The sequence below is a fragment of the Rousettus aegyptiacus genome, unplaced genomic scaffold (genome assembly GCF_014176215.1).
Source record: "Rousettus aegyptiacus isolate mRouAeg1 unplaced genomic scaffold, mRouAeg1.p scaffold_m13_p_2, whole genome shotgun sequence".
Taxonomy (NCBI): domain Eukaryota; kingdom Metazoa; phylum Chordata; class Mammalia; order Chiroptera; family Pteropodidae; genus Rousettus; species Rousettus aegyptiacus.
In genome coordinates, this window is record NW_023416295.1 from 71039985 (window position 1) to 71055191 (window position 15207).

At 29.9% G+C, this 15207-nt stretch overlaps 1 protein-coding gene across 4 annotated transcripts in view; it reads left to right on the forward strand.

The window, feature by feature from the left end:
• The window catches only part of LRP1B (LDL receptor related protein 1B), a 1622137-nt gene that overhangs the window by 1031942 nt on the left and 574988 nt on the right, over positions 1–15207 (forward strand). For all 4 annotated transcript variants that reach the window (XM_036236560.1, XM_036236558.1, XM_036236559.1 and 1 more), the window contains exon 21: positions 2945–3127. In XM_036236560.1, the coding sequence (XP_036092453.1) occupies positions 2945–3127 (183 nt within the window). The remainder of the gene's footprint in view (positions 1–2944; positions 3128–15207) is intronic.

Consider the following 15207-nt stretch of genomic DNA (forward strand, 5'->3'; position numbering starts at 1 on the left):
TTTGAATCACTGAGTTTCAATTACCTAAAGTACTTTTTTATATGTTATCGATTGAGCTCATACTACAAGTTATAATATTTAGCTGAGCTGAGATCTGTTTTGTTTCGTTTTCAAGGAAGAGTAAATAGTAGGAAAAGAACCAAAGGCCATTTTACTGCTGCATGGAAGTTGGCTTCTTCAGCATAAATTAGAGAGCTGAATGAGCCTTGGAACTCCAACTGATTTTTCTCCTTTCTCCTGAACACTAAAATCACATAGGATTTTCAAGTTATCTTTAAAAAGATATCAGGCCTGAAGACTTCACAATATCTTATTTATAAAGCCAGCCCCGTCATATGTTACTATTGTAGTGGTTAAGATGTAGTGCTAAATAGCGCATTCTGTGAATACTAAATTAAATATGGTGGAAAGTCGCTAAATGGCTTTCCATATATATCTTCTGAATGTGCAGAGATTATACCATCTTTATAGATTGTGTGTATGCACACATTTTGTTTAATCAAGAAGACTATATATACACAGTCACACTGATTTAGATGAATAGGAAAATAGAAACAGAAAGTCTCTGGTTTTGCAAGAGACTTCAAAGCCAACCTAAACTCAATGACTTCTCTGTAAATTGAGTGTGATTATTATGTTTTCTTAGCAGTGATTACTTTTGAAAATTAGCCCAATAGGTTTTCTGAAAATTGGAACTCCTGCTTTCTACCAACAGATTTACTTTTGCTTCTTGCCCCTACCCTTTGGTTATTTGTTAATTTATCATTACTGCTCTAGAAATTCCTTGGAAGTAGAGTTAAATCAATTGTGAGCATCTTTACAATATTGTATCACCTGACATATTATAATAAATGTCGTATAATAAATCAAAAAATCAGAAACAATTATTTAAGTATTAAAAAATAACAGCAACAACAAAATTTTATAGTTAAAATAATAATTTACAGATATACAATTTATTCCTCACAACAACCTTGCAGATTCTTTACTTTTCAGGTAAACAGATTTTAGAAGATTAAGTAGCTGCCTTGGTGATATAATTGTTATGATTAGCTTTGACCTTAAATGAATTTAATCTTAACTCATAACCACGCAATACCTATCAAACCAGCTCATTAAGTATTGAGTAGCTCACATTAACCTGTTTCGAATTTATCATAAGGACATAGAATAATTTCTGTTACATATATAATATAGATTAATTGCTGAATATAGCTATATAAAATAATAAATTTGTTACATTAAAACTTTGATGTGACAATGAGATACCATCTCACACCTGTTAGAATAGCTCTAATCAACAGAACAAGTAATAACAAATGTTGGAGAGGATGTGGAGAAAAAAGAACCCTTATACACTGCTGGTGGGACTGCAAATTGGTACAGCCACTATGGAAAACAGTATGGAGGTTCCTCAGAAAACTAAGACTTGATCTGCCATATGATCCAGCTATCTCTCTACTGGATATTTACCCCCAAAGACTTGGAAACCCATATCCAGAAAGATATTTGCACACTGATATTCATAGCAGCACTGTTCACAGTGGCCAGGACATGGATGTGACTGAAGTGTCCTGTGATAAAGAAGCAATGGTACATATATACAATGAAATATTACTCAGCCATAAGAAGAGATGAAATACTACCATTTGCAACAACATAAATGGACCTCAAGATAATCATGCTAAGCAAAATAAGCTAGATAGAAAAAGTTGAAAATCACATGATATCACTTATATGTGGGATATAAACCTAAAAGCAACAAATGAACAAGACAAACAATTGGAGACTCAGGGACATGGACAATGGACTAGTGGTTACCAGAGGGTAGGGTGTAGGGGTGGAGGAAAGAGGTAGACAGGGTAAAAAGGGTCAAATATAGGGGAGCTGGGGAGAATGAAGTCGGTAAAGGGGATCAAATATATGGTAGCTGAAGGAAATTGGAGTCTGGGTGGTAATCACACAATAGAATATATAGATGTCAAATTATAATGTACTCCTAAAAATTATATAATTGTATTAACCAATGTTACCCTAATAAACTTAAAAAAAATTAAAAACTTTGGTGTAAAAAAAATACATACTAAAGTATTTCAAAACAGTATTTGGAGATGTTGGTTACTATAATTCATAATATTATATATTATTAAAATTTAATATACTGCCGATTACTGTCCAATTATTAAATTGTTGCATTGTGAAATATCTAGATCCTCCAATTTTTTATTTCTTATTCTTGAATATGCTTATCTGAGTATTTTAGCCTATATTTTTAGTTATCAGATTTTGAAGAATAGAGTTATCAGTACTGTATAAATTATTAATTGATAAATTGAATCCGAATGTATAATACTTCATTTAAATCTTAGTGTGTGTATCTGCTGATTCTAGATTTGAAATCTTACTTCTAAAAAATTTGTTTATTATAGCTATTCTTGTTTGTTTTTCAAAAATTTGGATGCTCTTCAAAGATTTTGTTAGTCGAAAAGTACTTATTATTTGCTTAGTTAGCTTGTAAGCATTTACAAGAGATTATCTAGATAAATGTCAAAAGATCATCCCAAATCAACATTTACAGTGAATGTGAAACCTCTTCCTGTGCCATAGAGAAAAGCCCGTCAAAGATCTCATTCTCAATAGACTAATTAAAATCACAACAGGATATTTATGCATTATCTTAATTGTTCTTTCCCTTTTCCTAATATATGTATTATTTTCAGAAAATCTGTGGGAGGCAAGAAACATCATTCTCTAATTATTAATGTTTCTAAAATAAATTTTAAAATACAAGAGAGTATTATAGCTATTAAAAAACTAAGGTAAAATTATACTCTCTCTGCTCTCATAATATCTAAAGAAAGAAAAAAATGAAAAAGTTATCAAGTAAAATCATAATTTTTCTCCTGTCTTTTCTCTGCCTCTCTCTCTCTCATTTCTATTTAAGAGGTTCGTTCTCCTGTTGGTTGTAATGTGAATGAATTTCAATGCCACCCTGATGGAAATTGCATTCCTGATCTATGGCGCTGTGATGGGGAAAAAGACTGTGAAGATGGTAGTGATGAAAAAGGCTGCAATGGTACCTTACGATTGTGTGATCACAAAACCAAGTTTTCCTGTAGGAGTACAGGTAAGCAGACATTGAATTCGGCTTTCACCTTGAGCTTCTTGGATGTAGAATTCTTTCAGTCTATCCTCAATCTATATCTCGCCTTTGTAAAAAAGTATTCTTGTGTTTATAATATATTTTCTCACATTTTATATGTAATACTAATAACTAACAATTATTAAGAACTGTTTATGGGCTTTTCAAAGTTCTAATATTGTTCTCTGTGTGAACTTATTTCATTATAATAATTCACAATCTGTAAACTGAGGCTAAAAGGATTTTTTAACTTGCTAAAATTAAAAAAATGTCAAAAGAACTTTTAACTTGTCAGTTCACAGAGCCAGCAATACAGGACTGAAATTCGAAACCAGGCAATCTAGATTCAGAGCCTAGAATTTCAGAATCTAGTAAGAGATTGTGCTAAATCCATGAAGAGCATTGCCCTTTCCATAAATATATCCTCACCATAGAATTTAATGCAGATGACTAAAATGGAAAGATAATTATGTACATTTATTTTCAACGAGTTTTCAAAATTTTATTGTACTGTTGCTAGATTCCATTAGAATGAAGGTGATGTCAAACCTTTGACTTATTTTGCAAGTTACTGTGACTTTTATTTATTTTTTATGAAGATATTCTATTATGACTTTTACATTTTATTTTTTTCTATGTACAGTAGGCATCACCTGACATGATAAACTAACCTATTTATTTCTCTCCTTTGACCAGATTATGAGTTGAAGATTAAAGAAAAATAGATTACAGTTAACTTTTGATATAATTAGTGAAAAGGTTAGCATGATCCAAATACCGCATAAAAATAATATCTCCAGGTTTCAGGATATATTCTTGAATCATCTCTGCATTTTTTTTTTAAATGTGAAATTGCTTTTGGACTGCTTAACTATGAACTTGTAATGATTGATTTTGTTCCCTATTAAGTATTTCAAGTAAAAGTAAAGCTGAAAAGTTATCACAGCTGTGATTAAGCAAACACTCCAAAAACCACATGGCCCATGGGCATGTAAAGGTATAGAAAAGAACAATGCTTCTTAAACACAGCTCCTGATTACAATTAAGCCCTGAAATAAGAAATAAAGAAATAAATATAAGCAACATGGGCATAGATAAATAAATATACCCGAGACCTATTTCTAGTGAGAGAGTTTTATTTGCAACATGAATATTTTTTCAACACTATTTTCACAATTATATGACTTCGATTGTTAAATGAAGAGTCTTAGTTTTGGGATTATTGCTTAAAAGAATGTGACTTTAAGTTTAGAAATCTTTTGGGAATATATTATATTAATCGAGAATTGATAGATGAATAACCTGTTCAGTGAATACAATATTTACTAACTACACAAGTTTTTATTTAATAGGTTAATTCTAATACAAAAGAGCCAATTATTTGACTCAGGTTAACATTATTCTAAACATATATAATGCATATTTTCCCCCATGTTGCTTCTGACATTTGCTAATGTTGAAATATATCAAACAGTCTAACAGGTATGATGAGTAAGGAACTGGCAAGATATAGTAAAACAAAATATAAATTAACATTGAAAATTCTGAGGTAAAATTAACTGAATATACTATCAAGAATTAGAAAAAATAGGGGTGAAAGATAAAACAAGGTGGAAATTTCTTTATAAAGATATTATAAATAATTTCATAAAGTTTTAAAAGCTATCTTAGTAAAAATGGTTTGAACTTTCTATGACAGAAAATATGTGGAGAAAATATATACATAATAAATAACAGAGTTAAAGTTAATAGAAAATTTCAAATGTTCTTAATTCATCTTACATGTGTGGATTGATATTTTGCAAATAATTCATGAAATAGCTTCCTCTGAATATGGCTGAACTTAAAAATATATCTAAAATATAATGAGGATGACTGACGTAGGAAGGAAAAAAAAACCTTTTTCTTTTACTTATCTTAGATTCGTTGGCTGGGTCCCTGGAAATTACTCTGACAAAAGACAGGTTAACAAGAAAAAAACAAATGAAAGTTTAACACATGCATCTAGCATATAAGTGGGAAAACTCAGCAATAAGTAATTCCAAAGTGTGGTTAGAACTTAGGCTTATATAGTATCTTAGCAAAGAAGAGTAAATTTGTAGAAAATGACAAGACAAAAGAAAAGAACTTTGAGTATCTAGGTTTGGCAAATTGTGGAAAGGTAAATACATGGAAAAATTTATGGAAGATAAGGGGCAGTTAAAGTTTGTGCATGTTTATCTCAGCACTGACTTTCCATCTTTATGGCTGTAAAATTTCTCTGGGAACAAAATTTAGGCAGTCCTCATTTCTCAGAAGTTAAGAATTCAGTCAGATAAGGGAAACTTCAGGAAGCCTTCTTTCCATGCCTTTTAAATCTGATATGCCTTCAATTCAAAATAATTCTTATGCTAAAAGGAGTGTTTTAGGAGTAATATAGTTTGATCCCTTATACTACCTTTTTGGAGGATTAAATTGAGAGACATTTTTAGTGTGTGTTGACTTAGGATTTAGATTATCCATTTAATAATGATGTTAATAAAACACCAGATGTTTGGATCAAATAGTCATCGTGTAAACCAAAATTTAATGTAAAAAAAGCAAAACTGCAATAAAATTCATGTGGCATTTTAAAAAGGAAATATGATATAATATGATTGTTGTTTAAAACATTGTATTACATAACTGAAATGCACTAAAAAAGTAGAATTGAGGTATGCTTATAGAAAAAATCAAATAAAAATAAATGAGGGAAACATGAAAGGTAATAATTAACCATCATCTGATTCTAATTTAATCTGTGGTTTAAGTATAGTAAACCACAATATATTAAACTGTCTGAGGAGTCATAATTCAAAATTATGTATGCATATTTATGGGTGGCCTTTATGGACATTGAAAACATTAAAGTGAACCACAAATGTAAGCTTTAGATTAAAAATGTGTGCACATCGATAATCTTGATATTTTAAAATTACTTTAATTAAATTTATAGTTTAACAGCTAAAGGATCTTTAAACTACCTAAGATGTTGAATTCAAAGTTAATATTTATTTTCAAAGATTTCTGAATGCTAGCTTGAGCATTTAAAAGTTTTCAGGGTAATCAATTTTTATTTGGTGGTTAAAATGACTGTTCTTTTATCCATAAATTACCATTTTATTAGTGTTAAACAAAGTCATGTTAATAAGTTTCTTTACTACTATAAGGAACAAAATAAGAGCTTAATTAAGTTAAACTACAATACAATCATTATCATTTAAGAGCTTCTACTTTCAAAATACTTACCTATGACAAAGAACTACACTCTCCTATGTCTGTTCTCTCACATCCCAGACCAGTAAATTGCAGTTATGTTATAGTTGGTGAATCAGGGGAGGGAATTTTAAGTCCATCCCTCATGGAAAAGAAATGCCATTCTTCAGATTGGAAAATAAAAACAAACATTTGTTATTATACAACAAAGGAAATAAGCCCTCCTGCTGTTACTAGAAGTATACATTTTATCCAGCCTTCCCTCTTCTAGAAATTCATGTAAAGAACAGCAAAAGTATATAAAGTTATATGCACAAAGATTTTCAATACAGTATTTTTTGTTTTAATAACAAAAACCAATATATTACCCACCAATAAGGAAACTACTTAATAATTACAGTTCATCCACATAATGAATTACTTTGTCATTAAGAAGATATAAAAATTCATATTAAGATGGAATTTTAAATTCACACTTTGAAACCTCTCTCCACTGCTAAAAACACATAGAGATGATGATAAAATATAACAGAAAAATGAGAGAGAGATAGTCTTAATAAATAAAATATATCTCTGATTAACAGCTATACAACAGAATAACAAATGGTAAGCCGTGTTGAAGCTGGATGCTGGACTGATTTGGATATCTATACATAGAAGATAGAAAACACACAAAGTCATAGAGAAAATCAAAAACTCCTTTTCAAAGTGTAATTGAAAATCAAAATTCTAAAAGCATGAAGAAAACTATAATAAAAGCCATCAAAATCAACTTATATAATTTTATTAACCTATGTTAACCCAATAAATTAATTTAAACAAATTAAAAATTAATTTACTAAAAAGCAAACAAAAATAAACTGTCTTTTTAAAAAGTTTAAGTGTGTTTAGGATCCTAAAAGAGAAAAAAAATCCCTGAATTGAACAAGAATGTAGATAGATAGATGATAGATGATAGATAGATAGATAGATAGATAGATAGACAGACAGATAGACAGACAGACAGACGGATGGTAGATAGATAATGTGCATACATATACATAGATAGATAGATAGATAGATAGATAGATAGATAGATAGATGTCAATGATGAATGTAGATATATAAATATAGATGACAGGTAGAATAATTATAATGGAAAGTTGGAGAAAAAGAAATTAGATTTGAGAATTAAATATAACATGAAATTTTAAATAAACTCTAGGCTGGACACTAAGAATGTGATTTCAAAAATAATAATATATAGTTCACCCAGTAAGTATCACAGAGAAACATAAAGAAAATTAAAAAGAAAAAACAGTTAAGCTATACAGTTGGAAAGTCTATAACAGATAGATAAATTTCATGAGAGAATATAGGTACTAGCATCACACACATACACACACATACACACACACACACACACACACACACACACACACACACACACTGGCTAAAATTTCCCTGAATTGAAAAACTTGATTTCTCAAAAAGAAGTACACTCAGACTTCTAATTAGAATTAATGTAATTAACCCAAATCTCTTCAACTCATTTTGAAGTTGGAGAACCTCAGATACCGAAGCTACCAGAGAGAAAATCAGAGTATCTAAGAAGGCATTAAATAATGCTACACAATAATTGAATAATTAGAAGCTAAGGCAAAACATTTTCAGACTAGTATTCTATACCCTGCTAAAATAATATTCCAGGTAATTTAAACATACAAAGTATAGAGCATTTTTTTTTCACATAAAGTCTCACTTAGAAAATTAATAGAACTATAAGAAAGTAAGATTTAGTGAGATAGATAAGTTTAGGGACCAGAATAAAACATGGGAGAGACTAAGAAAAACACATTTTAATGGCAAAACTGCAATCAATGTAAAGTTTTCATCTTAAATATTTTACATTAAATAAAATACTATCAAATTTTATATGGCACAGCATACAGAGACCACAATAAGAAAGTGATATTAGGATTGAAAAATTATATTCACTTATTTTAGCCCACAAAAAATTAAGTGGAAAAAAATAAGAAAGAATGTAGAAGATACAAATAATTAATGTTTAAATCAAACTAATATAGAACTATTCTTAGAAGGAAAAAAATAAATTTTTTATAAGGCTCCTAAGATAGTTTTTTAAATAAGCATTTATTGTCACAAACAACTTTAATAAATTCCAAGTAGAAATAATACAGACAAAACTTCTTAATCATAGTACAATATATCTAGTAATTATGAAGAGTAAATCACTCTTCCACTTGAAAATTTAATAATAAAAGAAAACACTCTTTATCTTAATTCTAGAGAGAATCAAACTGAAATTATAGAACTTTTAGAAAATAAAGATACACACATATCAAAATATGAAGAATATAAACAAAGCATTGGTCAAAAAATTTTATAACTTTACGTTTATATGCATCATCTCCAAACATTTGAAGTATTTTTAGACTTTAACAACTTTAGGAGTATAAATTTTATAATATTACAAAGACATTAGTTGAAACTTTAATACTTTATTTTAAACATTTAGTTTTGTGAATCTTGAATAATAAATTTTTGGTTTTTTCTAGTAGTTTGCCATCTTTAGATATACTAAAACAAAAAAATAATAATATTAAAATATTTGATTCAAAATTTCCAAAATTATATGTAACTAAAACTTAATTTATAAAACTTTAAGAAATTTAAATAAACATTCAAATGATTTTTTTCTTGTAGCATTTCTACTTATGAGTTATTAAAGGTTAAAAAAGCTGCTCTAAAAACTACTTAGAAATCTGTATTTACATTAAGAAATATTTTTAAATTAAAATAAATTATTTAATAGTATATAACAGAGGCAGTATGCACCAATTCTTCACATGCTTTACTATATTTCTTAACTCTCTTGCACTTACCTTGGGGCTAAATGACTACTTTTAGTCAATGGGCTATGAATAGAAGTGACTATATCATTTCTGTGCCAAGGTAGGTAAGCTACATTGAGCCTCCTGCTGTTGTTTTTTCTCCTGCTCAAGTGACCTTTAAAATCAGGGGTATAGAGGGCATATGTACAACTGGAAGAAGACTACTTAAACCTATAAAATTTTACGTGAATAAGCAATGAAACTTTATTGAATCAGACCACCAGGTTTCAGGGTTTGTTACTTCAGCATAGCTTTTCCTAACTAAAGTAACATCTAACTCAAAAAGTTAGAAAATATCAAAACAAACTAAAAGAAGACAGAAAAACATTTATTTTATAAATTTAGAAAAAAGAAAAATATCATAATGTGAAAATTTCAGAACTAAATTTTTGAAAGAATAATGAAAATTTCTAATAAATTAACTGACTTAATTAAAAAAAGAAAATATTGAAAGTGCAGTACATAAAATGAGAATGGGAAGGCAATTGCAGATGCTGAAGAAATTATAAAAATTAAACTATGAACATCATAGAATTAATTTAAAAACTTGTATTAATAAAATCATGTACTTGAAAAATAAAACTTTTCAAAAATAACCTTAAAAAGGAAAATGGGCAATTTATTTTATAGAAATAGAAAAAAATGATTACCTATCCTCCCTCACCATTCCACCAAATGCTCCAAGTACAGATGAAAAATTCTACCAGATATTTAAGAAACATTGTTGCAAAGCAGTTTCATCTCCTCCAGAGCATTTGAAAGGAATAAAATTTTTAAATTATTATTTTAAGCAACATAATATTGGTTTTGCAACCACAAAATCTATGGCCTCCTATGCAAACAAAAATTACAAACTATCTCTTTGATGACCATTACTGTTATCATTTTAGATAAAACATGAGCAAATCCAGCAATGTATTTACAGAATAATTTGGCATGAAAAAGCACCATCTTTAAAAGCGAGAATGGTCCTAAACTGGAGAGGAAACAATTATATAGAAAATCATAGACGGATAATACAGAATAAACTGGGAAATATATTTGTAATACTGAACACAAATAATTGGATGCCCTAATACATAATAGCACTTTGGTATTATTTTTAAAAAGACCAGCAATATATATAAAAGTGAAAAAAGGTTATGGAAAAATAAATACAAGAATCAACAGTAGATTAGATGAAGGAGAAGATCAAATCAGTGATTTAGAAGACAAAGTAGCAGAAAACACCCAATCAGAAGGGCAACAAGAAAAAAGTATTCAAAAAATGAGGATGGTTTAAGGGGCCTCTGGGACATCATCAGGCATAGCAATATTAACATCATAGCAATACCAAAAAGAAAAGATAGAGAGCAACAAATTTAAAATCTATTTGAAGAAATAATAATAGAAAACTCCCCTATCTGGGTGAAGGAAATAAACACACAAGTTCAGAAAGCACAGAGTGTCCCAAACAAGATGAACCCAAAGAGGCACATCATAATTAAAATGCCAAAGGTTACAAACAGAGAATCTTAAAAGCAGCAAGGGAAAATCAGTTAGCTATCTACAAGTAAGCTCCTATAAGACTGTCAGCTGATTTCTCAACAGTAATTTTGCAGAGCAGAAGGAATTGGCATGATACATTCAGTTATAAAAAACAGACCTACATCCAAGATGACTCTACCCAGCAAAGCTACCATTTAGAATTGAAGGATAAAGTGCATCCTAGACCAAAAAAACAAAGGCTAAAGGAGTTCATCAACACCAAACCAGTATTATAAAAAATGTTAGAGGGACTTTTTAAGGAAAAAAAAAGATTAAAAAATATGAATAATAAAATAATAATAACTACATTTCTATCAACAATTACTTTAAATATAAATGGATTAAATGTTCCAATCAAAAGAGGCTGAATGCATAAACAAACAAGACCCTTATACATGCTTCCTGCAAGAGACTGACTTCAAATTAAAACATACACATGCTAAAAGTAAAGAGATGGAAAATATATTTCATAAAAATAGAAACAAACAAACAAACAAAAAGCCGGTGTAACAACACTTAGACAAAATAGACTTTAAACCAGAAGCTATACTAAGAAAAAAAGAAGGACTCCTACTTCTGGGTATTTATCCAAAGAAACCCAAAATATTACTTTTAAGGGACATGTGAACCCGTGTGTTTCTTGCAGCATTATTTATAATAGCCAAGATGTGAAGGCAATACTGGTGGGTGTTCATCACTAGATGAACAAACAAAGAAGAGGTGATACATATACACGATGGAATCTTACACAGCTATACAAAAGAACAAACTTGCTATTTGTAGCAAAATGGATGGATGTAGAGGATATTGTGCTGAGTGGAGTAAATCAGACAGAGAAAGACAAAGGCCATATGATTTCACTTACATGTGGAATCTAAAGAACAATTAAAAGCAAAGAAGGAAACATAGACACAGAGAACATTTTGGTGGAAGTCAGACGGGAGGGAGGCTTGAGAGGTCGTGGTGAGTGAAAAGGAAGAGAGATTAAAAGGTACAAATTGGTTGTTACAAAATAGTCATTGGGATGTAAAGTATAAGATAAGGAATACAGTCAACACTATTGTAGTAACTATGCATAGTTTCCAATGGATGCTAGAGCGCATCAGGGCAATCACTTTAATGTTGTATACATGTCTAATCAGTATGTTGTACACCTAAAACTAATATAATATTATATGGCACCTGTAGAAAAAGTGCAAAAAGCTCTTAAACATGTAAAAAAAATAATCCCACCCATAAAATAAAGTCAAAAAAATGACACTATTTTTTCAATATCAGATTGTTGATTATTAACAAAACCAAGAATATCCTGTGTTGATGTTAGTAGATGAAGCATACACTTTGATGGCAGTGAGTATTGGTGAACCCCAATAGAAGGCCATTTGGCAGTATGTATCAATGTTTAAATATGCATACACTTTCACCCACAATTCCAACTCTAGGAAGTAATCATACAAATATAGTTATGCATTTAAGAAGTAATATGCACAGAATTTTTTAAAATTATTTTAAGGTGTGAACAATGTGTTTAATAAACTTAAGCTAATATATAGAGACTTAGATGCATGCCAAACTCACACAAAATATTTTCAAATTTCACCATGTTAGGTTCCAAAGATCTTTTAAAATTTTCGAGTAATTGATAATTTACAGAAAGCCTTCTCCATACACAAAAATCGAAGTAGAAATTAGCATAAGAAAAACTAGAAAGACATTCATTTAAAAACTAAAATTTCTATGATGGTTTTCTTTTTCAAAGTAGACTTTTTTAAAGCAATTTTAGTTTCATTACAAAAGTGAGTAGAAAGAATATAGTTCCCATATACCCACTGCCATCCCTACACACACAGCCTCCTACACTATCGACATCCCATGCAGAATGATATATTTGTTACAATGCATATTTACATGAATACATTATTATCACCCAAAGTCTATAGTTTACATTAGGATTCACTCTTGGTGTTGACTATACAAAGTATATTCTAAATGTATAATGATAAAAATCCTCTGTGTTCTGCTTGTCCATCCCTCCTTTCATGCAACCTAGCAAACTTTTTACTATCTCCATAGGTTTGCCTTTTTCAGAATGTCATATGGTTGGAATCATGTGTATGTAGTTTTGTCAGAATGGCTTCTTTCACTTTATAAGGCACATTTAAGTTTCCTCCATGTCTTTTCATAGCTTGATAGATCATTTATTTTTAACATTGAATAATTTTCCATTATCTGGATATATTACAGTTTATCCATTGGTAGCTTCCAAGTTATAGCAATTATTAATAAAGTTTTTATGAACACCTGTGCACAGTTTTTTGTATAGACAGGTTTCAACTCATTTACATAAACATCAAGGAGCGTGATTGCTGGATCATAAGGTATGAGTATGTTTAGTTCTGTAACAAACTGTCATACTGTCTTCTAAAATGGCTGTACAATTTTGAATTCCCATTAGCAATGAATGAAACATTCCTGTTGCTCCATATCTTCACCAGAATTTGATTTATCAGTGTTTCGGATTTTTGCCCTTTTAATAGATTTGTTCTGGTATCCTGATGTTCTATTTTGCATTTTCCTAATGACCTATGATGTTGAGAATCTTTTCACATATTATTTGCCACTAAATTGCTTTTAATAGCTAAATGTTGCAAACAACCTAAATAGGACAAAATAGGGGACTAGGTGCAAATATTGTGGTATTTCCATAAAGTAGATACTTGCAGTAATTTTAAAGAATGAAAATCCCCTAATACACCAACATGGACAAATTCCCTCTGTGTAAGTAAAAAGCAAAGGAACAAAATAATCATCATAGTATGTAATATTTGTTTAAATAAAAAGAAATAAGTGCAAATGTATTAGTTTTTATAATAGAAAATAAGTGCAAATATATTCGTTTTATAATAGAAAATAAGTGCAAATGTATTAGTTTTTATAATAGAAAATAAGTGCAAATGTATTAGCTTTTATACTAGAAAAATAATTCTAAAAGGAGTCACAAGAAACTGTTGTCCATATTTGTCTCTAAATAGGAAGAAAGGGTGACTACACAAAAAGAATGTGAAGGTGCCATACTTGTGTAATCTTTTCTTTCGATTGATTATCTTTGAAGAGTGGTGATAGATTGGTGCTAACCCATTTGCATTTCATTCTAAAATCCATTAGAAAAAGCAACATACCTTTTCAAGTCAGGTCTCAGGTTAGGGTTAAAAGTTAAGAATAGTGTGGAGGTCCTTAGCAAAAGAATGTAGCAAAACTAACTGACACATGGGGATTCAGCTCTAACAGTGGTTTTATAAACATGTTCTGTTCTCATCCTTTGTGTAAATAAAATTTTCCACGAGCTTCTGTGAATGGTAAAGCATTATTTCTTTTATGTTTAGATTGTTTTGTTTCTCTTCTATTATTGTATTAGCAAATACAAAGTAAAATGGTAAATTTAATCATTGTTAAAAATAAATATGGATAATTAGAACCAAAAATATCCTACAATGGAATAGTAATTCTGTTAGAATTATATAATGGATTGCATATGAAGAATTTCTAAACACAGCATTTTTTTTTCCTTCTTGTAATCAATCCTATGGAATACTTTTATTTGTTTCTGACCAAAATAATATAGTGAGCTCTCCGTTGTCAATGAGCTATAAAGCAAAAACAAAAAAAAAAAAACAAAACAAAAAAAAAAAAACAAAAAAACTTTGCACATTGCTTCTTATGAGTCAAATATTTCTCTTTTGATTCCTCCCACTGGCAGTTTTAAATATTTGCTACATGCCTCTTCTCTCCCTTCAATCCAATCTCTAAAGAAGAATACCCCCTCCATTTTGCCCAGCAGGGCTCTCCTTTAGATAGTGATCCTGTGACCTTCTACTACCTATGTGAACTTAGTCACTTCTTGCTTATGTCTTCAGTATCTTCCTTGACACTAATTTTTCTCCCTCTCTATAAATATACATACTCCGATTACTGCAAAAACATCTATTTGATTTTGTTAGCTTCCCTGCTTTCCTCCTTTTTTTTCATTAAATCATCTTGTGTAGTGTACTTAGATGGCTTATTTCTCACTCATTCCTTCACCCTTTGTTTAACATCCAGGCCCTAACTTTGATGAAAATTGCTATTTCAGTGGTCAATGGGAATGACTTCTCAGACTATTCTCTTTTCTGTCTTGAGTACTGTTCTGCCATTCAGTAATATGTGAGGTCAGATAAATTGCCAGAACTAAGTTTCGGTTTCCTGATCGGTAAGTTAGACATAATAATAATAACCACAGAAGGTTAAAAAAGTGCCTACAACACAATATGAGTTTAAGGGCTGGTACCTTTGACTACTAATACTGCACTTTGGCTTCTTTCTCTGGAACACTTGGCCTTTGTCTGAAACACATGTCCTCTCCTTGAAACCTTT